At 41.2% G+C, this 26,028-nt stretch overlaps 1 protein-coding gene across 3 annotated transcripts in view; it reads left to right on the top strand.

Moving 5' to 3' along the window:
* Positions 1–26,028, top strand: part of Pogz (pogo transposable element with ZNF domain) — a 60,912-nt gene that overhangs the window by 20,960 nt on the left and 13,924 nt on the right. For 2 of the 3 annotated variants that reach the window (XM_013015272.1, XM_013015273.1), the window contains 7 exons: positions 4,724–4,899; positions 6,162–6,270; positions 7,537–7,827; positions 7,908–8,126; positions 16,217–16,323; positions 17,639–17,976; positions 18,575–18,729. In XM_013015272.1, coding sequence (XP_012870726.1) covers positions 4,724–4,899; positions 6,162–6,270; positions 7,537–7,827; positions 7,908–8,126; positions 16,217–16,323; positions 17,639–17,976; positions 18,575–18,729 — 1,395 coding nt within the window. The remainder of the gene's footprint in view (positions 1–4,723; positions 4,900–6,161; positions 6,271–7,536; positions 7,828–7,907; positions 8,127–16,216; positions 16,324–17,638; positions 17,977–18,574; positions 18,730–26,028) is intronic. The other variant, XM_013015274.1, reaches the window with a different exon arrangement.

The raw sequence follows: 26,028 nt of genomic DNA, 5'->3' as shown, positions 1-26,028 counted from the left end.
TTTTTGTGCTGGTACTGGGGCTTGACCTCAAAGCCTGGGAGCTGTCTCTTAGTTTTATCATTCAAGGCTGGCACTCTACCATTTGGGCCACAACTCTACTGTGTGTGTGTGTGTGTGTGTGTGTGTGTGTTGGTACTAAGGCTTGAATGTGTGTGTGTGTTGGTACTAAGGCTTGAATGTGTGTGTGTGTGTGTTGGTACTAAGGCTTGAACTCATTAGGGTTTGGGCTATAAGGGTCTTTAGCTTTAGGGTTGGCGCTCTACCTCCAGCTTTTTGGTGACTAGATGAGAGTCTCGTGAGCTGACCGGCCTAGGCTGGCTCTGAATTCTGTACCTCAGATCTCAGCATCCTAAGAAGCTAAGATTATAGATATGCGTGACTAGCATCCGGCAGGGCTCCATGTCTTTTTATACGCACAAGAATTCCTACTAATTAAATTTTCAAAAAGAAAGGATTTCCCATGAAATATTAATCATACTTTCAATATCCCAAAATTAAGAACTATAAGGATTTAAAAGTAACTGTAGGGCTGGGAAGGTGGCTCAGTGGTAGAGCGCTTACCTTGCATGCCTGAGGCCCTGAGTTCGATGCCTTAGCACCACATAAGCAAAAAGAAAAAAGCCGGAAGTGGCTCTGTGGCTCAAGTGGTAGAGCACTAGCCTTGAGCTGAAAAGCTGAGGGACAGTACCCAGGCCTAGAGTTCAGGCCCCACAACCGGACCCCAAAAAAAAAAGTAACCGTAAAGAGTTGAAAATCTGATAATACCTAATGTTCATAACAATATAAGGAAAAACTCACTGGGGTCACTTATTTAGAACAACCTCATTGAGGCAACTTGACAATGTCTACTAAGGGAGATTGAATTTGGGACCTTCTACTGGCTAGGCAGGCACTATTCCTTAGCTGCAGCTTAAGTAAGCATCCAGGCTCTGAGTTTAAGTCCTAGGATTGGTACAAACAAAGCAAAAACCTATGGCCAATGCAGAGCCAATTGCTAGTGGCTCATGCCTGTAATTCTAACTACTCAATAGATCTGATAGCAAGACTTATGTCCAATTAACCACTCAAAAGCTGGAACTGGAGGTATAACTCAGTGATAGAGTGTCAGCCTTGAGCTGGGGTCCTGGGGTGCGAGCCCCATACTGGTGCATGTGCACAAACAAAACACATACACACAAACAAATGCAAAAAAGAGACAAGTGATGTGGCTTAAGTGATAGAACTCTTGCCTTGCAAACAAGGCCCTGAGTGTAATTACCAGTACTACCCCACCCACACACAAAAAAAGATTAATAAGTTAAGCTAATATATTAGCCAGGCATGGTTTTAGATGAGTGTACAAGTGGTAGAACACGTAACAAATGTGAAACCTTGAGTATTTAAATGGGTCCACCTCTAAGATGAGTGGTAGATTTAAGAATGACTGGTTGTCACTGTACTGTGTAAGTTAAATTTATGTAACATTTTATGTGGATCAAATGTTAAGGTAAAGAAAATTATAAAGAAAGGGCTGGGAAGGTGGTTCAGTGGTAGAGCGCTTGCCTTGCATGCATGAAGCCCTGGGTTCAATTCCTTAGCACCACATAAACAGGAAAAAAAAAGTGGTGCTATGGCTCAAGTGGTAGTGAGCTAGCCTTGAGCTGAAAAGCTGAGAGACAGCGCCCAGGCCCAGAGTTCAGGCCCCACGACCGGACCAAAAAAAGAAAAAAATGAAAATTATAAAGAATAGGTGACAATTGCTTGGGGGCACTATTTTGCCTTATATGCCACAATCTCTCTTGTTCCATGGAGGGTGATAATCAGTCAAATTAAGAATGTGTAATCCTAACCTGGGTCCTGGTGGCTCTGTCTATAATCCTAGCTACTCAGAAGGTTGAGATCTGAGGATCGCAGTTCAAAGCCAGCCTAACAAGACTGTCCATGAAACTCTTACCTCCAGTTAACCACCAGAAAACCAGAAGTGGGCTGTGGCTCAATGTGGTAGAGCATCCTTAGCTTTGAGCAAAAAAGCTCAGGGACAGCGCCTAGGCCCTCAGTTCAAGCCCCCACAGCTGACAAGATCCTATCCTACTTGTTAGATAAGATGTATAGGAAATAAGTAAATTTCAGGATACCACAATGCCTAATTCTGTAGTCGGCTATAACTTTTTTTTTTTTTCCGCTATAACTGTGCTAGTTGGACAGATTGACTTTTTTTGTCGGTCGTGGGGCTTGAATTCTGAGCCTGGGCACTGTCCCTCAGCTCTTCGGCTCAAGGCTAATGCTCTACCACTTGAGCCACAGCACCACGTTGGGCTTTTTCTGTTTATGTGGTGCTGAGGAATTGAACCCAGGGCCTCATGCATGGGATGCAAGCACTCTACTACTGAGCCACCTTCCCAGCCCAGACAGTTGATTTTTAAACATCTATTTACTTGGAGGACAAGAAATTTATGAAAATTACAAGAAAATGTCAGGGCTGGGCGCTGGTGGCTCATGCCTGTAATCCTAGCTACTAAGGAGGCTGAGATCTGATGATCACCGTTCAAAGCAAGCCTGGGCAGGAAAGTCTGTGAGATTTTTATCTCCAATAAATCACTCAGAAAACTGGAAGTGATGTTGTGGCTCAAGTAGTAGAGTGCTAGCCTTGATTTCAAGAGCTCAGGGACGGTGCCCAGGCCCAGAGTTCAAGCCCCATGACCGACAAAAAGAAAAAGAAAAAAAATGTCAGGAATAGCAAAAACAGAAAAATTTCAGGAAGTTAAAGGCTCAGACTTCATGATTTTAGAACTTACCATCACAACAGTACTTAATTTAAGAATAGGTAGAAGAATGGAATACAACTGAGTGTCTATTTTATGATTAGTTGAATTTCAACAAGGGTGCCAAGACAGTTCAATGGGAAATTTTTCTTTTTTAAATAAATGATACTGGGACAACTGGATACTTTCTTACACATGGAAAAGAATGAAGTTATATCTATAACCTCACTTCATATGCAGAATTAGCTTTTCCTAAGTATGTGTTAGTCAGTTTTCTGACACTGTAAGAAATGCCTCTGATAATTAACTTAGGTAACATAAAGGAAGTTTTAAAGTTTTCAGTCTATACTTGCTTGAACCTGTGGCAGCACTTCATGATTGAAATAAGTGTTAGAGCAAAACTACCCACCTCATGTTTGGGAACCAAAACAGAAGAAAAGATTCCACAGTGCCCTTTGAGGACATGCCTCAATAACATGAAGACATTTCATGAGGCCCCACCTTTTTAAAGTTTTCACTACTTCCCAGTATTGCCGAACTGAGGACCATGACCATGGTCCTTTAGCACATAGGCCTTTGAAGGGACACTTATCCAAGCCATAGCAAAGTAGATCAGACCTTAAGAACTAAAGACCTGAAGAACAGTGGTGCTAGTGGCTCATGTATATAATACTAGCTACTCAGGAGACTGATATCTGAGGATCATGGTTCAAAGCCAGTCCTGGCAAGAAAGTCTGAGATTCTATCTCTAACCTCCACTTAACCACTGGAAAACTGGAAGTAGAGCTGTGGCTCAAGAGATAGAGTGCTGGGCTGGGCACTAGTGTCTCATGCCTGTAATCCTAGCTACTCAGGAGGCTGAGATCTGAGGATCATGGACAGGAAAGTCCATGATACTCTCTTACCTCCATTAATCTCCAGAAAACCAGAAGCGGCACTGTGGCTCAAATGGTAGAGCGCTAGCCTTGAGCTGAAGAGTTCAGGGACAGCACGCAGGCCCAGAGTTCAAGCCCCATGACTGACAAAAAGACAGAGAAAGTTAGGGTACTGGCCTTGAGCACAAAAGCTCAGGCCCTGAGTTCCAACCCCAGGACTGGTATTAAAGAACAAACTACAACAACAAAAACAGAACTAAAACTACAAAAGTTCTAGAAAAAAACACAAACTAAATCTTTAAAATCATGCAGTAGGCAATAGTTGCTTAAAAATAACACTAGAAACCATAAGTAATCAAAAAATAGACAAATAGAGACTTTAGAATATAGACTTTATGAAAAGTAAAAATCTGTTAATGCTGCAAAGAATACAATTAAGAAAATGAAAAGAGAATCCTCAGAATGAGAGGAGAAATTTATAAACAATATGTGGGGCTAGGCACTGGTGGCTTACGCCTGCAATCTTGGCTACTCAGGAGGCTGAGATCTGAGAATCGAGGTTCAAAGCCAGCCCAGGCAGAAAAGTTTGTGAGACTCTTATCTTCAATAAACTACACTCAGAAAAAGTTGGAAATGACACTGTGGCTCAAGTGATAAAGCGTTAGCCTTGAGCACAGAGACTCGGGAACAGAACCCATGACCTGAGTTCAAGCCCCAAGACTGGCAAAAAAAAAAAAAGAAAAGAAAAAAAAAGAATATTATTAGTCATTAAAGAAATACAAATAAAGAAACAGTGAGGTACAGTTTCACGATTTTTCCCATAATTGTTAAAGACTTGAGTTGTTCAGATTGGACACACTAGCTTTGAGTATCACTCATCCCTACTTAATACATGGGTGAGATATTAGTGAACCACCTTGACCTGTTTGGTTTTCTGTTAGTTCTAGATTTAGATAAAGCCTAACTTTTTGATGTATTTGATAATGTTAAACTTGGAGTGGCAGATAACAGTTCTTATCTAAGACCATATTTCTTAAAGTATGGAGTTAGCAATATTTCTAACATTCCTTTTTTCCTCCCCTTTTCCTTCTTCCTTTTATCTATTAGCTGGCAATCCTTTGGTCCAGCAAGGTGGACAGCCACTTATTTTGGCCCAGAATCCAGCACCAGGCCTGGGAACAATGGTTACTCAACCAGTTTTGAGGCCTGTCCAGGTTATGCAGAATGCAAATCATGTGACTAGCTCCCCTGTGGCCTCACAACCAATATTCATCACTACTCAGGTAAGAGTCTCAGTTCTGGGATTGGTAGAGGAGTTAAAGACTATTGAACTTCTGGAGGCCTTTATTTAGACAAGGTCTTCAGTGCCATTAGAAATAGTTATGTCTTATCTCAAACTGGATTTTCTTATTTACTGTTCATTAATTTCTGACTTTTGTGGAAAGCCCAGCAAAACATTTTGGCTGGGTAAGATTACCTCTTCATATCTTTTTAATTGATTTGATTAAGTCTTAATGGGAATTAGTGGAAAAGCTAGGCTTAGCTTCACATTAACTGGTAAGCCTTCTTACTCTTATCTTGGTATGCTTTTCTTCACATGGGGTAACTTAAAAGACTTTTGTGTGTCTATATATGAAATTAGTGATCTTTGAAAGAGAAGAAAACAACTTATTTTAGGTTGAAAGCCTAGGATGTAGAGTCCAAAGGCAAATATTTCCCTTTGTCTTTGGCTTCTTAATTTATAAAACCTTCTATTAATTTGCTAGTGGTTTATGGCCTTTAAAGTGGACTTTGGGGGGCTGGGAAGGTGGCTCAGTGGTAGAGTGCTTGCCTTGCATGCATGAGGCCCTGAGTTTGATTCCTCAGCACCACATAAGCAGAGAAGGCCGGAAGTGGTGCTGTGGTTCATGTGTAGAGCGCTATCCTTGAGCTGAAGAGCTGAGGGACAGTGCCCAGGTCCAGAGTTCAGGACCCACGACCAAAAAAAAAAAACCAAAGTGGACTTTGGGAACAATTTCTTAGGGTTGTTTACATGTTGAATCACTTTAGTGTGAATATTGTTAGTGTTTTTATTTTTGTTTTTTCTCCTTCTATGCTTTTAGCAGTTTAGGGTCAAGTCTATAGATACTTTTTTTTTTCCCTTAAGCTGAAGCTCAGTTAACTCAGGAAACACTTTTCATTTTCATTCATTCAGTCTTGAGTTTTGTCACTCAAATTTTGCCTAACAAAGAGGACCACAAGTTCAAGACCAGACTAGGCTACATAATAAGATCCAGGTCAACCTGGGCTACATAGTAGCAAGACCCAGATCAGCCTGGACTCTGTCTCAAATCCAAAAAGCAAACAATGGAACAAAGAAACCCAAACAATTAAAAAGAATTTGCCAAAATTTCCTTAATTTGTTTTCCATCTCAATCATTTGAGAGCTGTTAACTATAGAGATAGAGCCATTAGGTTAGAGTATGGGAATTTTATTCTTTTTACTGCAGTCAATGTTAGTGTTAGGTGTTCTCCTTATTAAAGATTACTTTGCTTTTTAATACAGGGATTTCCTGTAAGGAATGTTCGGCCTGTACAAAATGCAATGAATCAGGTTGGGATTGTGCTGAACGTACAGCAAGGCCAAACGGTTAGACCAATTACACTAGTCCCAGGTAAGGAAAAAATGTCGATCCATTTGGAATAAACTGGCATTAGAAGATTTGTTTTTTACTGTTTCAAAATACTCCCGTATTAAAAAGGTATAAAGAAAATATTTTTTAAAAATCTTAATGAATTAAGCCCAACTTTAACAACTTTCTAACCTTTGGCCAGGGTGGTGGTTTTATTTTTCTGTTTAGCTCTTCACCACCCTTTGTGAAGTAGTAAAACAGTTTAATAAATTTTTTAAGAGCTGTTTTAGTCAGCTATTAAATTTATTATCCTGAAAGAATTATTAATGGAAACTCCCAAATTCCCAAATGTATTCTATGAACATCTCCTATAAGTGGTGAGATTATAAATTTTGCCTTATAGAATTGACTTTTCGATATAAATTAAATGATACATTCTTTGAAGCTAACACTATCAGTGACTAATACTAAAGATTCTTGAGACTAGGAGTATAACACAGTGGTTGAGCACCTTCATAAAATTCAAGAGGAGGGACTAGGTTGAATTCCCAGGAATTCAAGAAAAATTCTTTTCCTCTTATGAAAAAAGTAGTATCTTATAATTTTCTCCAAATTCCTCACATTTCTTCCATCTTAAATTTTCTACTATTCAGTAAAAACAATAGAACTCCAGTCAGGGTACTAGTATACTTGTCTTCCTAAGATGTCTTTGGTTTGGTTTTGGTTTTTTTTGTTTGTTTGTTTGTTTTTGTTTTCTGTTACTGAAGCCCACATTGGATTCTTTTTTTTTTTTTTGCCGTAAGTTTATCCTATAGTGTTCTAGTATTTCTTAAATATTTCTCCTTGGAATTGTCTAAAATTGTGCCAAGAGACATCCTGATAGACGGACAGTCTGTACTTTCGTTGAATTTATAAGAAGATGGAGATGTTAGTGTTCTGAGAAATGAATCCCTTTTTTCAAAGCCAGGTCTTCCCTTTGGCTTATATACATATATCCAGACTGCTTCCCACTCTTTTCTAATACAAAGATCTACTCATAATTAAAAAGGTAGTTTGGGAAGATGTTTTGGAAGAAATTGGAGTCTTCAGTTTAAAATAATTTAGGTTACTTAGAATAATTTCTTTTGTCACCTTGTATACCTACTACAGTTTCAGATTTTAGGATCTATACTTTTCTTGATTACCTCTGCTGAGCACCAGTTTGTGGAATAATTTTTTTCCTATCTTATTATTTCTAATAAAGGCAAGAGAGGGTATAGATGAGCTCATTGACCAAGATTTGATATATTTCTCTGTCTCTTTTAAAAGCCCCAGGTACACAGTTTGTTAAGCCGACAGTTGGAGTCCCACAAGTGTTCTCTCAGATGACCCCAGTGAGGCCAGGCTCCACAATGCCTGTGAGGCCAACCACCAACACCTTCACCACTGTCATCCCAGCTACTCTAACCATTCGGAGCACCGTCCCACAGTCCCAGTCACAGCAGACCAAGTCCACTCCCAGCACTTCCACAACTCCCACTGCCACACAGCCAACCTCATTGGGGCAACTAGCTCTTCAGCCTGCAGGCCAGTCCAACCAGACCTCAAATCCCAAGCTAGGTGAGGCTTGGGAAGAGGAGATGGCAAACAGCATGGGGTAATGGGTGGGTGAACAGATGCTTATCACTTGGCCAATGTAGCTCCCTCCTTCACCTCTCCACCTGCAGTGAGCATTGCCAGCTTTGTCACTGTGAAGCGACCAGGGGTTACTGGTGAAAATAGCAATGAAGTGGCCAAATTGGTGAATACTCTTAACACCATCCCTTCCCTGGGTCAGAGTCCTGGGCCATTGGTGGTATCCAACAACAGTTCTACCCATGTTGCTCAAAGAACCAGCGGACCTGAATCTTCAATGAAAGGTATAGTAATTTGAGAGGCCTTGAGTATCTAGTCATTCAAAACCCTTAACAAGTATTGGTCCCATCAGAAATCTACATTCTGAAATTAGAAAAACAAAATATAGTTGCTTTGTTTCTTGCAGAAACTTCAGGGAAAATTACTGAGGAATTCTGTATGTAATCATGCTTCTGAGTTTGATTAGCGAATTAAATGGATTGATCAAAGATGGGTAGGATAATCAGTGGATAATTGGTGGTTTTGTGGAAGAAGTATATTTTTCAATAGTGTTTTAAAAGTTGGAATTTAAAGAAGATTTCAGATCAGAGGTTTTCAGGTTAAGGATATGAGCACAGAAAAGGGGTTGGCAGATTTTCTATAAAGGGTCTCATACAAATATATTAGGTTTTGTGTATAATATGGCCTCCATTGCAACTACTGAGTTGTGCTGTTGTAGTGTAGAAGCAGCAGCAAACAGTACATAAATAAATGAGCTGGGCTGTGCTCCACTTTAATAATATATGGACTCTGAAATTTGAATTTCATATAATTTTATGTGGCAGAAATTTTTATTTTAACTCTTTAAAAATATTAAAGTTTGTAACAAGTGATGTTGAGAAACTAGATAGTAATATCCAATAAATAGGAAATTGGACTTCCTTAAATGAAATGTAAAACTTAGCTCAAAGTAGATCAACGACCTTAAGTATATGAGCTGATATGGTTGCATATGTCTTTAGTCGCAAATATTGGGGAGGCTGAGATGGGAGAATTGTCTGAGCCCAGGAATTAAAGGCAGCCTGGGCAACATTTCCAAATCTTGTCTCAAAAACACAAGCTGGGTTATACCTCAGTGTTAGAGCACTTGGCTAGCATTCACAGGCACTGGGTTCAACCCCGAGCACCACCAAAAAACGATGGGGGTGGGGGGCGTTTTAAAAAATATAGGAAGAAAGTGGCATGATAGTAGATTTGACAGTGATTTCTGTTTCTTGGTTATCAAAAGCACAGGCAAGAAAATAAAAATTACCAAACTGACATAAAAATTTTAAACTTTTGTGCATTAAAGAATACTGTTGCTGGGCACTGGTGGCTCACACCTGTAATCCTAGCTACTCATGAGGCTGAGATCTGAGGATCACCGTTCAAAGTCAGCCCAGGCAGGAAAGTCCATGAAACTCTATCCAATAAACCACCAGAAAACTGGAAGTGGCGCTGTGGCTCAAGTGGTAGAGCCACAGCCTTGAGCTGAAGAGTTGGGGGATAGCAGCCAGGCCCAGAGTTCAAACCCCACAACAGACCAAAAAAAAAAAAAAAATTACTATCAGCTAGGTGCCAGTGTTCTCACGCCTGTAATCCTAGCTACTCAAGAGGATCCAGATCAAAGCCAGACCAGGTGGGAGTCTGTGAGACTCTTGCCTCCAAATACCCACTAGAACACTGGAAGTAGAACTGTAGCTCAAAGTGGTAGAGCCATAGCTCTGAGCAAAATGGCTTAGGGACAGTGCCCAGGCCCTGAGTTAAAGCCTCACAACTAACCAAAAAAAAAAAAAAAAAGCCAGAAATGGGAGTTGAAGTTCAAGTAGTAGAATGCCAGCCTTGACCAAAGCTCTGTGACGGTGCCAGGCCCTGAGTTTCAAGCTCCAGGACTGGCACCAAAAAAAAGTACTATTGTCAGGTGCTACTGCCCTACACCAGTAATCCTAGCTACTTAGGAGGCTGAGACCTGGAGTATTGAAGCCTTTTTGTTCTTTTGTTTTTGTTTTTGTTTTTTTAAATATAATTTTATCATTAGTAAGGTGTTAGACATAGGGGTACCATTTTACAATTCGGATAATGAATATATTTCTTTTTTGGACAGTGTCACCCCCTTCCTTTACTTTCTTCCCAGTTTCCCCCTCTTGTCCCTGCCTAGAAGTTGCTTAGTTCATAGTATATACTGATTGTTTACCCTTCCTCTCTCCCTTTCTGGGCCTTCTTTGCCCCTTCTCCCAAAGAAAAAAAACCCCAAAACAAACACCACCAACTGTTACCACTACCACCACAAAAAAAAAAAGTTTCCATTTCCTGGAATTCATTTCAATAAATAGTATTTTAAATGTTTAGAGGAGTTCTTTGGTTACTTTCCTTAAGAGTATCTTCCGTTAGTCTGACCATGTGTGAATGCCTAGAGTCCTGTCTAGGTTCCCATGTCCAGTTATATTTTAGATCTAGCATCCACATGTGCCCTTTGTCTCTCCGAGCTTGGCTTGGCTTACCTTACTTAACGTAATTTGTTCTAGGTACATCCATTTTCCTGCACATGACATAGTATTCTTTCTAATGGATGAATAAAATTACATTGTGTGTATGTACCACATTTTTGGATCCACTCATCTATTGTAGGCATTTGGGCTGTTCCCATAACCTGGCTATTGTGAACAGTGTAGCAGTGAACGTGGGTATGCAAGTGTCTTTACTGGATCCTGGCTTATAATACTGTAGGTAGATAGCCCCAAGAGTGGTGTAAGTGGGTCATAGGGAAGTTCCATGTTTTTAGTGTTTTGAGGAACCTGCAGAGTGGTTTACATTCTCACCAGTGCAGTTAGATTCCTTTTTCCCCCATCCCTGCCACCATTTGTTGTTCCAGTTTTTTATGTTGGCCAATCTAACTGAGGTGAGATGGAATCTCAAAGTTGTTTGTTGGCATTTCCTTTATGGCCAAGGATGTTGAACACTTCTCTTATGTCATTTGGCATTCTTGCTTCCGAGAAGTCTCCTTTTAGCTCCTTTGCCCATTTCTTGATTGGTTTATTAGTTTGGGGGAGACTTATTTTTTTTTAGCTCATTGTATATTTTTTATATTAAGCCTCTGTTGGATATATTGTAGGTAAATATCTTCTCAGTCTGTTGGCAGTCTTTCTAGTTTAGTAATTAGGTCTTTTGCTGTACAGAAACTTTTTTTTTTTTTGGGTCAGTTGTGGGGGCCTAACCTCTGTGCCTGGGCCCTGTTCCTCAGCTCTTCAGCTCAAGGCTAGCACTCTACCACTTGAGCCAAAGCACCACTTCCACCTTTTTTTGCTTATGTGGTACTGAGGAATCGAACCCAGGGCCTCATGCATGCAAGGCAAGCACTCTACCAGTGAGCTACCTTTCCAGCCCCTGTACAGAAACTTATTTTTTTTTTTTGGTGAAAATACTGTACAGAGGGATTACAATTATATGGGCAAGGTAATGAGTGCATTTCTTATCAAGCATTGTTGCCTCCTTTGTTTCCCTTCCCTTCCCCCCCCCCCACCAAAGTTGTAAAGTTTGTTTTTTGACATAACGTCTTGTACATCTCATTGTTGCAATGGTACAGAAACTTTTTATTTTGATATACATCCATTTGTCAAGTCTCCTATTTGCTGTGTCCTTGGGACACAGCCTATGCCTATTTAAGCTCTAATTTTTCTCCTCCATTTTATAATACTTTCTGATGTTTCAGGTCTGACTTGAGGTTTTTGATCTACTTTGAGTTGAATTTGGTGCATGGTGACAAATAGGCATACAATTATAGTTTTTTACATATGAATGTCCAGTTATCCCAACACCAATTATTGAAGAGGCTATCTTTTATTCACCATACACTTTTGGTTCCCTTGTCAAATATCAGGTAACTGTAACTGTATGACTTTATTTCTGGGTCTTCTAGTCTGTTCTGTTAATTACTAGATCTGTTTTTGTGCCACTGCCAAACCATTTTTGTCATCATAGCTCTGTAATAGAGCTTGAAGTCTGGAATTGTGATGCTTCCCTGCCCCCCCCCCAAGTTGTTTTGCCTATTCGAGGTCTTTTTGTTGTTCCATATGAATTTTTGGATTATTTTCTCTCTCATTGTGACAAAAACACCATTGGGATTTTGATGGGGATTGGGTTAAATTTGTAGATTACCTTTCGCAGTGTGGCCATTTTCATGATACTAATTCTGTAATTCTATCTACCATGAATTCTACCTGTGAACAAGGGAAGTCTTTCCATTTCCTGATGTTGTTTTAGATTTCTTCAGCTTTTTTGGGGGGGGGGTTCGGTCATGGGGCTTGAACTCTGGGCTTGGGTGCTGTCCCTGCACTCTTCAGCTCAAGGCAAGTGCTCTACTGCTTGAGCCACAGCGCCACTTCTGGTTTTCTAGTGGTTTATTGGAGATATGAGTCTCACAGAGCCAGGCGCCGGTGGCTCACGCCTGTCATCCTAGCTACTCAGGAGGCTGAGATCTGAGGATCGCTGTCCAAAGCCAGCTCGGGCAGGAAAGTCTGTGAGACTCTTATCTCCAATAAACCACTAGAAAACCGGGAGTGGGTGTTGTGGCTCAAGCGGTAGAGCGCTCACCTTGAGCTGAAGAGTGCAAGGACAGCGCCCAAGCCCTGAGTTCAAGACCCATGAATGACAAAAAAAAGAAAAAAAAAACACTACATTGAAGGACTGGGAAGGTGGCTCAGTGCTTGCCTTGCATGCATGAGTCCCTGATTCAATTCCTCAGTACCACATAAGCAGAAAAACCCAGAAGTAGTGCTATGGCTCAAGTGGTAGAGCACTAGCCTTGAGCTGAAGAGCTGAGGGACAGTACCCAGGCCCAGAGTTCAGGCCCCAGGACCGACAAAAAAAGAAAAACAGACCTATATTGAGATACAGTATCATACCCTGTATGATACCAAGAAGCAAGAATACAGCCAAGTGCTAGTAGCTCATGCCTATAATTCTAACTGCCAGGAGGTTTGAGATTGCGGTTCAAAGCCAGTTCAGGCAAGAAAGTCCACAAGACACTTATCTCAAATTAACTAGCCAAAAGGTGGAAGTACAGCTATGGCTTAAGAGGTAGAGCGCCAGCTTTCAGCAAAAAAAGCTAAGGGACAGCACCAGTCCTTTTAATTCAAGCCCTAGTACCAGAACAGTAAAAAAGAAAAGGAAAAAAAAAAAAGAATTGAAGTGGGAAAAGTGGAATCTTTGTGTTCTGTTGGCAGTAAAGTGATATAGCCACTATGGAAAACAGTATGTTGGTTCCTCAAAAAAAATTTTTTGGGGGGGGGTCCAGTCATAGGGCCTGAACTCTGGTCGTGGGTGCTGTCCCTCAGCTCTTCAGCTCAAAACTAGCGCTCTACCACTTGAGCCATAGCGCCACTTCCGGCTTTTTTCTTTTTGCTTATGTGGTGCTGGGGAATCGAACCCAGGGCCTCATGCATGCAAGGCAAGCGCTCTACCACTGAGCCACCTTCCCAGCCCTCAAAAAAATTTTAAAAAGGGACTGGGAATGTGGTTTAGTGGTAGAGTGCTTGCCTAGCATGCATGAAGCCCTGGATTTGATTGCTCAGCACCACATAAACAGAGCCTGAAGTAGTTCTGTGACTCAAGTGATAGAGTGCTGTCCTTGAGCCAAAGAAGCAGGGACAAGCACCTAGGCTCTGAGCTCAAGCCCCAGGACTGGCCAAAACAAAATATTAAAAAGCATTTGGCCAGGTGCTCGTGGCTCATACCTCTAATCCTAGCCACTTAGGAGGCTGCGATCTGAGGATTGCAGTTCAAAGCCAGCCCGGGCTGGAAAGTCCATGAGACATCTCCAATTAACCACAAAAAACTGAAAGCAGAGCTGTGGCTTAAGTGGTAGAGTGCCAGCCATGAGCACAAAAACTCAGGGACAGAGTCCAGTTCCAGAGTTCAGCTCCTCAGACCAGCATGTGTGTGTGCGCGCGCACACACACACACAATTTTTACTTTGGGAATTCCATTTCTGGGTATATGTCCAGAACCAAAAGGGAACTTAAACTGGTATTTCTGCACCCAGACTCATAGCTATATTATTTACAATAACTGAAAGGTGAAAGTCAAGTATCCATAAAGTGATGAATGGATGACAAAAAATATGGTGTTTATATATACAAATGTATATGTATGTTTAATGGTACATTCTCACATTTAAAAAGAATGTTCTTCTGATATATGAGACAACATGGAAAGAAACTTAGGACATTGTACTAAGTGAGATAAGCCAACCACAAAAGAACAAATACTGTATAATTCCACTACATTAGTTATCTAAGTAGTAGTAAGATCATGGAAGACAGAAAAAATTGATTGTTAGCCAAGGAGAAAGGGAGTTAGTCTGGTTGGGTAGTATTAGGGTTTGAATTCAGGGTCTCACGCATGCTAAGCAATCACTCTACCACTTGAGCCATTCTGAGGGCCCCTTTGTATACTGGTTGTTTTCAAGATAGAGTAGCACTTTATGTAGAGGACCTGCATAAACTTCTGTCTTCTATTTGTGCTTCCCTTGTTACTACAATAATAGTCATGAATCATTGTGTCCAGCCATTAGTAGAGATGGAGTCTCACAGTCTTTTTTTTTTCTTTTGATTGGTCGTGGGGCTTGAACTCTGGGCCTGAGGACTGTCCTTCAGCATTTCAGCTCGTTAGTGCTCCTTCACTTGAGCCACAGCACCACTTCTGGTTTTCTGAGTGGTTTATTGGAGATAGTCTCACGGACTTTCCTGCCTGGGCTGGCTTTGAAACACAATCCTCAGATCTCAGCTTCCTGAGTAGCTAGGATTGTAGGCGTGAGCCACCGGTGTCGGCTCTCACAGACTTTTCTATACAAGTATTCTTTGAAACTTGATTCTCTAATCTCCACCTCTCAAGTAGCTAGGATTGCCAAGGAGTTATTTATTAATTTATTTTGTCTTATTATTAAGTAGTTGTACAGAGGGGTTACAATTCCATAAGTCATGTTATAAGTACAGTGCTTATTGTCAACCCCTTCCTTCATTCTATCCCATTTCCCCCCTCCTGTATTTACCCTCAAATAGTTCAATTTTCACATAATGTACATTGAATATAATGGCTGTATTTGCTAACCCTTCCTCCTTCTATTTTGTGCTTTCCCCCCCTTTGCCTATCCCCTCAAAACATCTTTCCACTTCCTGGTATTTATTCGGGGAGTTTTTAAGTGGGGGAGGGAGGAGTTGGGAAGGTGGGAAGGGAAGAGATGATAGGGGAAAAACAAAGGAGATGGGTAACAATACTCGATAGGAAATGTACTGTTACCTTACTCATGTTAACTATAACCCCTTTATACAGTATCTTTATAATAAAAAAAAAAAGGAAAAAGCTGGATGTGGCTCTGTGGCTCAGGTGGTAGAATGCTAGCCTTGATTGAGCTGAAGAGCTGAGGGACAGCGCCCAGGCCCCACAACCAAAAAAAAAAAAAAAAAGTTTCAGGGGCTGAGGTGTAGATCAGTGGCAAAACACCTACCTCACAAGTGTTTGGTACTGGGTTTGATCCCCAGTACCAAAAAAAGAAGACAAAAAAATACAATTAAAAGAGTTTCAGGGGCTGGGAAGGTAGCTCAGTGGTAGAGCGCTTGCCCTGCATGCCTGAGGCCCTGGGTTCGATTCCTCAGCACCACATAAGCAAAAAGAAAAAAGCTGGAAGTGGTGCTATGGCTCAAGTAGTAGGGCACTAGCCTTGAGCTGAAGAGCTGAGGGACAGAGCCCAGGTCCAGAGTTCAGGCCCCACGATCGGACCCAAAAAAAAAAAGTTTCAGTGTAAGTTGAAGAGTTCTGGAAATTGTACAACAGTATAAATGTACTTGATGCAACTAAAGCATACACTTAAATAGTTAAGATTGGAATACTGTTTTATACACACACATATATTTTACTTACTTATCATGCTTTTAAAAAAGAAAATGGTACATACCTATAATACCAGTACTCCACAGTCTAAGGCAAGAGAAGATTTTGAGTTCAAGGCAAGCCTGTACTCTATAGTTTGACTCTGTCTCAGAAACCAAAATAAGTTAGTTAAGTGATAATCAAAAAAAGTTACTTAATAATGTAGAGTAATACTGCAAATTAAATACTGTAAATTACAGAAATGATGAGAAATGATTCTTAGCTGTTAGACCAAACAGAAACTGGAAGTTGGGCTGCATTTGGTCACTTGGCTCTAGTTTGCCAATCTTTTGACCTAGAATTAGAATAGTAAAAAGAATGTCTTAAATACAATGTTTTCTCATGCTTGCTTACTCTTGGATATTCCTCTCAGGAGTATTTGGTGCTATCTGTTATCATATTAATCTTAACTAATTCTCATTTTTTCCAGTGACCTCTTCCATTCCAGTATTCGACCTCCAGGATGGTGGACGGAAAATATGTCCACGGTGTAATGCTCAATTCCGTGTTACTGAAGCTTTGAGAGGTCACATGTGTGTAAGTGATACCTGCCCATGATAAGATCTAGCTTAAGTAGTTACTGCTGTATACCTCCTTTCCTGTTGGGAACCTGAAAAGCAGGGGTTCTAAACTAACCTGAAAACTTTTTAAAGAATTATTCTCTCTCTCAATCTGTTAATGGGAATGTAATAGGATACATTTACCTTCAATAGGACTAATATATATATACATATATATATATAGGGCTATATATATATATATATTTGTGTGTGTGTGTGTGTATAAAACTCTCTCTTTTTTTGGTTGATCATGAGGCTTGCCCTGGGCATAGGCACTGTCCCTCAGCTCTTCAGCTCAAGGCAAGCGCTCTACCTTTTGAGCCACAGCATCACTTCTGGTTTTCTGGTCGTTTATTGGAGATAAGAGTCTCATGTACTTTCCTGCCCGGGCTGGCTTTGCACCGTGATCCTCAGATCTCAGCCTCTTGAGTAGCTAGGATTATAGGCATGAGCCACCAGCACCTTGGCTAACTTTATTTTCTTAACATGGTAGATTCTTGAAACTGCCCAGGAAGACAGACTGCATTCTCAGTTAAGAGTACAAACATTGACCGTTTCTATTATTTATATAATTGAGACAATTAGAAACTGTTGACTACTTCCTGTATTCTAACCTTTTCACTAAAGGCAAAGAGTAGGACTTCTTTCTGCTAGAGAGCTTAGAGTCCCAGGCTAAGTGATCTAAGGCAGGCAGGATAAAGAACTATAAGTTTTGATGCTCAGAGTTTATATGGCTCTGGATGTACACTGGAAGGAGTGAGATCTGGAAACAGAAAACTGAAGGATGAACACTTAATAAGAGTATCTAAAATATTGGGTGCTGATGTGAGTTTATACTCACAGCTCATCAGGAAGCTGAAGTAGAATTGCTTGATCCAAAAAGGCCAGCCAGCCGGACACTGGTGGCTCACGCCTGTAATCCTAGCCACTCAGGAGGCTGAGATCTGAGGATCCTGGTTCAAAACCAGCCCATGCAGGAAAGTCCATGAAACACTTACCTCCCTATAAACCATCAGAAAACCGGAAGTGACACTGTAGCTCAAGTGGTAGAACACTAGCCTTGAGCTAAAGAGCTGAGGGGCAGTGCCCAGGCCCAGAATTCAAGCCTCGTGGACCGACCAAAAAAAAAACAAAAAAGGCCAGCCTGGGTAACAGGACCCTGGTCTCCAAAAAAGAAAAGAAAAGATAGAGAAACAAAATCTTACCACTTACAGTAACAAAAGTGTTACCAAGTTGCCCACATCCTGGGTCAGAGGATAATTAGAATGATCATACCTCATCTTCCTTTATAGTACTGTTGCCCAGAAATGGTTGAATACCAGAAGAAAGGAAAGTCCCTGGATTCAGAACCCAGTGTCCCATCGGCTGCAAAGCCTTCATCCCCTGAGAAGACAGCTCCTATTACTTCCACACCCTCTTCTACACCTATTCCTGCTCTGTCACCACCTACCAAAGTACCAGAGCCAAATGAAAATGTTGGTGATGCTGTCCAGACCAAGCTCATTATGCTAGTAGATGATTTCTATTATGGACGGGATGGTGGGAAAGTAGCCCAGCTCACAAGCTTTCCTAAGGTTGCCACATCTTTCCGATGCCCACATTGTACCAAAAGGCTAAAAAACAACATTCGGTAAGTGTTTGCAGATTATCTTTTACAAAAGAAAAACTAAATTGTCTTAGTTACATCAGCTTTTGTTTTCGGAAAAAGGTCCTGTAATGCAATCTTGCTTGGTGGTTTTAGGGAATCAATAAATAACTAATACTGTAGAAAGGGGAAGATATTTTAGTAACTTTGTATAAAGTAAAAAAAAAAAACAAAAAACAATGCATCTCCTTCCATAGAACTTTCAGTTTCAAGAATCTGCTACTTTTCTAGGATCAGGAAAGGTCTATCCGAAATAGAGGAAGTTGGGGAGCAAGAACTAGACTAAAGGGCTGAGAAGGTGGCTCAGTGGTAGAGTGCTTGCCTTGCATGCCTAAGGCCCTGGGTTCGATTCCTCAGCACCACATAAGCAAAAAAGAAAAAAGCCAGAAGTGGCACTGTGGCTCAAGTGGTAGAGCGCTAGCCTTGAGCTGAAGAGCTGAGGGACAGCTCCCAGGCCGAGTTCAGGCCCCATGACCGGACCCCAAAAAAAAAAGAACTAGACTAAAGGTTGTTCATGGTTCTATCATTGTATTTCTCAAAGGCTGCTGACCTTGTTTTCTGTACTTTCTGCTCTCTGCTACAGATTTATGAACCATATGAAACACCATGTAGAACTCGATCAGCAGAATGGTGAGGTGGATGGTCATACTATCTGCCAACATTGTTACCGCCAGTTTTCCACTCCCTTCCAGCTCCAGTGCCACTTGGAAAACGTTCATAGTCCCTATGAATCTACTAGTAAGTTTGGAAATTTAAACCCCAGGGGAATCTATTTTGGTCATCAGTCATTGAATGGTACTAGAGGAGAGCCTTATATTTACTTATATGAAGTAACAGTGTTTGTAGCCATCTTTTAACTTCACTTACCCTCCATTCTTGCAAGGCTGATTTAAAGGACTTGCCCATTAAAACAGTACTTTAGAGTGAAATGTGTGATGGGGTTGGAGTGTTAGCTACACTATATCTCACAGAAAAGGAAATACATTTCAGGCAGGCGCTGGTGGCTCATGCTTTTAATCCTAGTTTTCAGGAGGCTGGGATTTGAGGAATACAGTTCCCACCCCAGGCTGAAAAGTCTTTGAGATTCTTATTTCCAATTAAATCACCAAAAAAGCTGGAAGTGGAGCGGTGGCTCAAGTGGTAGAGTGCTAGCCTTGAGCACAAAAGCTCAGGGACAGTGCCCAGGCTGATGCAAGCCCCAGAAGCCCCAGGAAGGACCAACCACTTCAGTAGTCCCTTCTAGCTACTCAGGTGGCTGATGTCTGAAGATCACAGTTTGAAGCTAGTTGGGGCAGAAAAGTCTGTGTGACTCTGTTCTCTAATTAATCACCAAAAAGCCAGAAATGGAGCTGTGGCTCAAGTGGTAGAATTCCAGCCTTGAGGGGGATGGGGGAAAAAAGCCAAGGAACAGTGCCCAGACCCCTATATTCAAGCCCTAAAATTGGCACAGGCACACACACAGACACTTACATTTCTATTCAGATGATATTGTAAGAATTTTAACCTGATCTTCAGAATTTTTTTTTTTTTTGTCGGTCGTGGGGCTTGAACTCTGGGCCTGGGCGCTGTCCCTCAGCTCTTCAGCTCAAGGCGAGCGCTCTACCACTTGAGCTACAGCGCCACTTCCAGTTTTCTGGTGGTTTATTGGAGATAGGAGTCTCACGGTCTCTCCTGCCCGGGCTGGCTTTGAACCGCAATCCTCAGATCTCAGCCTCCTGAGTAGCTAGGATTACAGGCGTGAGCCACCAGCGCCCAGCCTCAGAATATTTTTAATGTCCTTTAAGGAATTTACCTTTTCAACAAAAGGTAAAAATTGTATAAGTTGTAATTACAGCTTATAAGAACAAGATAATATATTATGAACATATATCCTATCAGTTATAAATGAGATAATTTAGAGACTGGAAAAGATCTTTTTTTTTTTTGTCCAGTCGTGGGGCCTGAACTCTGGGCCTGGGCGCTGTCCCTCAGCTCTTCAGCTCAAGGCTAGTGCTCTACCACTTGGGCCACAGCACCACTTCTGGCTTTTTTCTTTTTGCTTATGTGGTGCTAAAGACTCGAACCCAGGGCCTCATGCATGCAAGGCAAGTGTTCTCCCACTGAGCCACCTTCCCAGCCCCATGGAAAAGATCTTTTCGACAGGTTTCACAAAAAGTGGTAGTTAAACTTTTAGAGTCTAAATATAGAAAATATTTGGACCAATGGAAATTAGTAAGAAAAGCTTTTGGGTAGTTGGAAACTGTGTGATCTAAAGCATAAAGAACCGGCCATGGTAGCGCATGTTGGTAATCAACAAGGAGGATGAGACAGGAGGATCACGAGTTCAAGACCAGCCTGGGCTACACCTTTAAAGCATAAAGACAAATAATGCATTAAATATCAGTTATGAGAGATTGAGAAATAGAGCAGGCTCTAAACCCAGAAATTCTCTGCCTTGCTGTTTCTTAATGTTTTGTCTCTGGCTCATGACAGGGTTGCTGTGTTAGTTCCAGGCACTGCATTGAATACAGAATTATCTAAACACACAAATAACTTTTTCCTCTGTATTTCGTGAGTCTTTTCTCTTTTTTCTTTATCTTGTTTCTGCTTGAACTCTGGACCTGAGCACTGTCCCTGAGGTGCTTTTGCTCAAGGCTGTTGTTCTACCACTTGAGGCACGGTGCTACTTCTAGATTTTTCTGAGTAGTTTTTTGGAGCTAAGAGTCTGATGGACTTTCCTCAGATCTCAGTCTCTTAAGTAGGTAGGATTACAGTCATAAGCCACCAGCACCTGGACCTTTTAGCGACTTTTGAACTAGATGTATAATATTTATTGTAGCCCTGAATTTGTCCTGATGTCATCCTATTTTAGTAATAAGGATTCTGATAAAGTGACAAGATTTTTAGTTGTACAAGGGACAGCTTTATGTTACAGTTTCATACATATATCCCAATTAATCATAGTCATTCTCTTACCCTTCTTAAAACAACTTAACAGGTTTTATTGTTCTACTTTTTGACAGGCTAAAATCTTTGACTATATTCATTCTCATTCACACACCCCTATTAGCCCAACCCACTTTTGCTGGTACTCCCCCCTCCACTGCAAACCCTACTCTGCCTCTGTCTCCTACAGATTCTGGTGAAAAAGTGTTTTTTTTTTGTTGGTTTGTTTGTTTGAACTCAGTCTGGGTGCTGTCCCTGAGCTCTTCAGCTCAAGGTGAGCAGTCTACCACTTGAGCTACAGAGCACTTCCAGTTTTTTGGTGGTTAATTGGAGATAAAAATTTCATGGATGTTCTTGCCTCGGCTGGCTTTGAACCACGATCCTAAGATCTCAGCCTCCTGAGTATCTTTATTACATTTCAAGTGTTCAGTAACCATATGTTGCTGGTAGCTTCCCTATTGTGTAGTGAAACTTTGGATTAATCATTCTGCAGTAGAATAAATATTGAACTCAGTTATCATGACATTATAGTGTGATCCAGGGTAGTCAATTTGGTCTAGTTTAGGACTCAAAATTATTCTCTATCAATGATGTGGATATAAAAATAGAATAATGCACTCAAACCTCCCAGATCAAAAACATCTATCATTTCCTCTCCCACCCTCCAATGTTGGGGATCAAACCAAGGTCTTGCACATTCTAGGCAAATGCTCTGCCACTGATTCCTTATATGCCCAGAGGTGGGTAGGTTCTTGTTTCACTTATATTTGGGTTCCACATTGAAAAGGCACATTTTTCCTTGTGAAAAAAAGTGCAGGCTGCTTGGATATTTTTTCTCTCTCTTGACTTCCTACTCTCTTGTCCCTGACTTTTAAATGTTCTAGTTTCTTATGCAGAATCTGTTCTTATCCACTATTTAATAACTTGTCAACCTAAGGAGATAAATACCTTTCCTTAGTAGGTATCAATTTTATTCTTGGATGTCATTGTAACTCCTTTGTTTGTATATTTTAGTACTGGGTTTGAACTCATGGTCTTCCACTTGACTTCTTGAGCTACATCGCCACTTCTCGATTTTTCCTTGTTAATCAGAGATAAGAATCTTGAGGATTTGTCTTCCTGGGCTAGAACCATGATGCTCAGATCTCAGCCTCTTGAGTACCTAGAATTATAGGCATGCTTTAAGTATGTGACTCTTGGTTCTTTCATAGTTTTAATTTTTTGTCGTTGGTATTTTTTTTTGTTATATTATTTTGTTGTTGGCTTAGATTGTAAAAGGGAGAGAATTTCACTGTTACATCTCCACACATTCATACTATACTCCAATCTGTTTCACCCTTGGGTTGGTTTGTTTGTTGGTGGTTATTTTTTTGTTTTTGGTGCCAAACCTGGGGCTTAAACTCAGGGCCTGGGCACTGTCACTATCATTTGAACCAGTTCCACTAGGTATCAAACCGAGGGCCTTATATATGTTACATTTCATCTAATAATACTAGATCTATTCATGTGTATGTTGGTCCTGGGGCTTGAACTTTGGGCCAGGGCACTGTCCCTGAACTTTTTTGATCAAGGCTAGTGCTCTTCCACTTGAGCCACAGCACCTCTTCCAGCTTTTTTGAGTAGTTAATTTGGAGATAAGAGTCTCACAGAGTTTCCTTTCCTGGCTGGCTTTGAACTGAGAACCTCAGCTCTCAGCCTCCTGAGTAGCTAGGATTACAGATGTGAGTCACGAGCACCCAGCTTGGGTTAGACTTCCAATCTTTAGAAAAAATCTGGAGCCAGGCACCGGTGGCCCACACCTGTAATCCTACCTACTCAGGAGGCTAGATATGAGGACCATGGTTCAAAGCCAGCCTGGGCAGGAAAGTCTGTGATACTTTTTTTTTTTTGGGGGGGGTCCAGTCGTGGGGCCTGAACTCTGGGCTTGGGCGCTGTCCCTCAGCTCTTCAGCTCAAGGCACCACTTCCGGCTTTTTTTTTCTGCTTATGTGGTGCTGAGGAATTGAACCCTGGGCCTCAAGCATGCAAGGCAAGCGCTCTACCACTGAGCTACCTTCCCAGCCCTGTGATACTCTTAGCTCTAATAAACCACCAGAAAACCAAAGTGGTGTTGTGGCTCAAATGGTAGAATGCTCTCCCTGAGCTGAAAAGCTGAGGGACAGTGCCCAGGACCAGAGTTCAAGCCCCATGACTGATGACAAAAAAAAAAAAAATCTGTTGGTGGAAAGAAGAAAGAACTGTAAAATGAGGAAGAGGTAAGATTGAGGGATGTATGCTGTGGGGGAATTAATCATGTTCAGCTGCCAGCAAGAGGAGCTGATGTGGATAGATTTTGGGTTTTTTTTGGGGGGGGGTCGGTTGTAGGGCTTGATCAGGGCTTGGGTACTGTCCCTGAGCTCTTGATCAAGGCTAATGCTTTACCACTTTGAGCCACGTTGCCAGTTCTGGTTTTCTGGTGGTTAATTGGAGATAAGAGTCTCACGGACTTTCCTGCCCCGGCTAGCACCACTAGGTCCCAGCCTATGTGGGTAGATTTGAGAGGGGGAACTAGTTGATGACAATCTGGAAAACCATGGAATGGTGAGGTTGGTAAACCTTAGGAATACAGACTCATTCTTCCATAGTTTGGAGAAGGTGTCATAGTTATGCTTGTTTTCTCAAAGTAGGGGACTGCTGTAGGTGTTGAGGTGAAGGTGACCCCTGTGCTAGTGTGCTGAAAAGGACAAGTGCTCCAGAGCCTTAGGAGCCAGTTTTTAATCTTTTCATATGTCCATGTGGAATTATGTGTCAGATTAGCAGATCTCTTAAATTCTGATAATTTGGGTTCCTCTCAGTAATGTTTTAGGTATGAGATAATATGTGTCAATCTCTGAGTAGTATTTGTGCATTAAAAATTACATTGGTGGCTCACGCCTGTAATCCTAGCTACTTGGGAGACTGAGAAATGAGGATTGTGGTTCAAAGCCAGCCAAGGCAAACAAATCTAGGAGGCTCTTATGTCCAGATAACAAGTAAAATAGCAGAATTGGAGATGTGGCTCAAGTGGTAGAGCATTAACCTTAAGGTGTAAAGTTAATAAAGAAGAATACAGGGTCCTGAGTTTGAGCCCATAGGCCAGCGTGCGCGAGTACACACATACACAAACACCTTAACCTTTTTAAAAATTTATTTACTGTTATAATAGAGTTGATTAACAGAGGGGTTACATTTACATGTGTCAGGTAATAAGTACATTTCCTTTTGTACAGTGTCATCTGTTTCCTCATTCCCATTCCTGCATTAACCTTTTATTATTAGTATTGTATGATGACGATGACATCATGCAATTGTGTAGGAAAAGCCACTGAGATTGAATGAGTTTGTTTGTCCAAGGAAGAAAAGTAAGAAAGACTGGGACAGACAGGCATTAACGCTTAAAAGCGTTCTAGAAAAAAAAGAGAGAACTAATTTAAAAGAGATAAGCAAATTGAGAGGTAAGAAAAGAAAAAAGTATTGTGATGCTTCCGGTTAACTTTCACAGACATGTACTTCTCTACTTACATGTGTTTTCTCCTGCTTCTCTTGTTTCCTGTTTTGCAATCCCATTTTCTAAAGGTTCAAGTTGTATATCTCACAGCCTTTCCTCATTCCTCAAGGCAGGATTTCTTATTTATCTCTGTCCTTGTAGCACCTAACAGTCCTCTGAGCAGTAATTTTAAATGGGTGTGCAATCAAGTTTCTTTGAGAAGAAGCACAAAATCTGGAACTCTTCTGGAAATTTAGATATTTTCCTCTTTTGCATGTAATTTGAGAGGATGTCTGAGTTTTCTGAGCCTTGTTTGTTGTCCCAAATTAACAACTTTTTCTTCTTAAACAATTATCCTTAAAGGATTATTTCAACATCACTTCCCCCTTCTTCAATCACCCCCACTCCCACCCCCACTCTCCGAGATGGAGCTTGAACTCAAAGCCTAGATGCTGTTCCTGAGCCTTTTTTGCTCAAGCTAGTGTTCTACCACTTGAGCCACAGCTCCACTTCTGGCTATTTGGTAGTTAATTGAAGATAAAAGTCTCACAGGCTTTCCTTTCTGGGCTGGCTTGGAACCACAATCCTTAGGTCTCAGGCTCCTGAGTAACTAGGTTTATAGGCATGATTCACCAGCGCCTGGCTACATTATTTTATTTTATTTTTTCCAGTCCTGGGGCTTGAGCAATATCCCTGACCTTCTTTCACTAAAGGTTAGCACTCTACCACTTGAGCCATGGTGCTACTTCCAGCTTTTTCTGTTTATGTGGTACTGAGGAATTGAACCCAGGGCTTCATGCATGCTAGGCAAGCACACTTCCACTAAGCCACATTCCCAACCCATCACTTATTTTTTACTGGGTGAAGGAATTGGTCATTGTCCAGTCAGTGCTTAAAATTTTAAGTCTACAATTTCATATTTGCAAAAACTTGAACATAATTATGTAAACAATAAAGAAATAAAAATAGACATTTTGAGTGGGATCATACTTTATAATATGACACAATTAAAAATTTAACCAAAATTATGAATTTTTAATATATTTGACAAATTTTAAATTATCTTGAATGTGTTAATGCAGGATAAGGTAATAAAGACCATTGCTAAGTCTTTTTTTTTGGGGGGAGGGGTCCAGTCGTGGGGCCTGAACTCTGGGCCTGGGCACTGTCCCTCAGCTCTTCAGCTCAAGGCTAGCGCTCTACCACTTGAGCCACAGTGCCACTTGCGGCTTTTTTCTTTTTGCTTATGTGGTGCACATAAGCAGAGGAATCAAACCCAGGGCCTCAGGCATACAAGGCAAGCGCTCTACCACTGAGCTACCTTCCCAGCCCTTGCTAAGTCTTTTGAGAGCAAATTCTTACTTGTACCCAGATGTTCAATAGATACTTGTTTTATTATTCACAAAATCATTGTCTTTAAGGATAGGAATGAAACATGTAATTAGTTGTTTTTTTTTTGGGGGGGGGGTCCAGTCATGGGGCCTGAACTCTGGGCCTGGGCACTGTCCCTTAGCTCTTCAGCTGAAGGCTAGCACTCTACCACTTGAGCCACAGCGCCACTTCCGGCTTTTTTCTTTTTGCTTATGTGGTGCTGAGGAATCGAACCCA

This window comes from Dipodomys ordii, unplaced genomic scaffold (genome assembly GCF_000151885.1).
Source record: "Dipodomys ordii isolate 6190 unplaced genomic scaffold, Dord_2.0 Scaffold26, whole genome shotgun sequence".
In the NCBI taxonomy this organism is placed as follows: domain Eukaryota; kingdom Metazoa; phylum Chordata; class Mammalia; order Rodentia; family Heteromyidae; genus Dipodomys; species Dipodomys ordii.
Note: the sequence above shows the minus strand (reverse complement) of the source record. Positions and strands in the feature narration are given on the sequence as shown.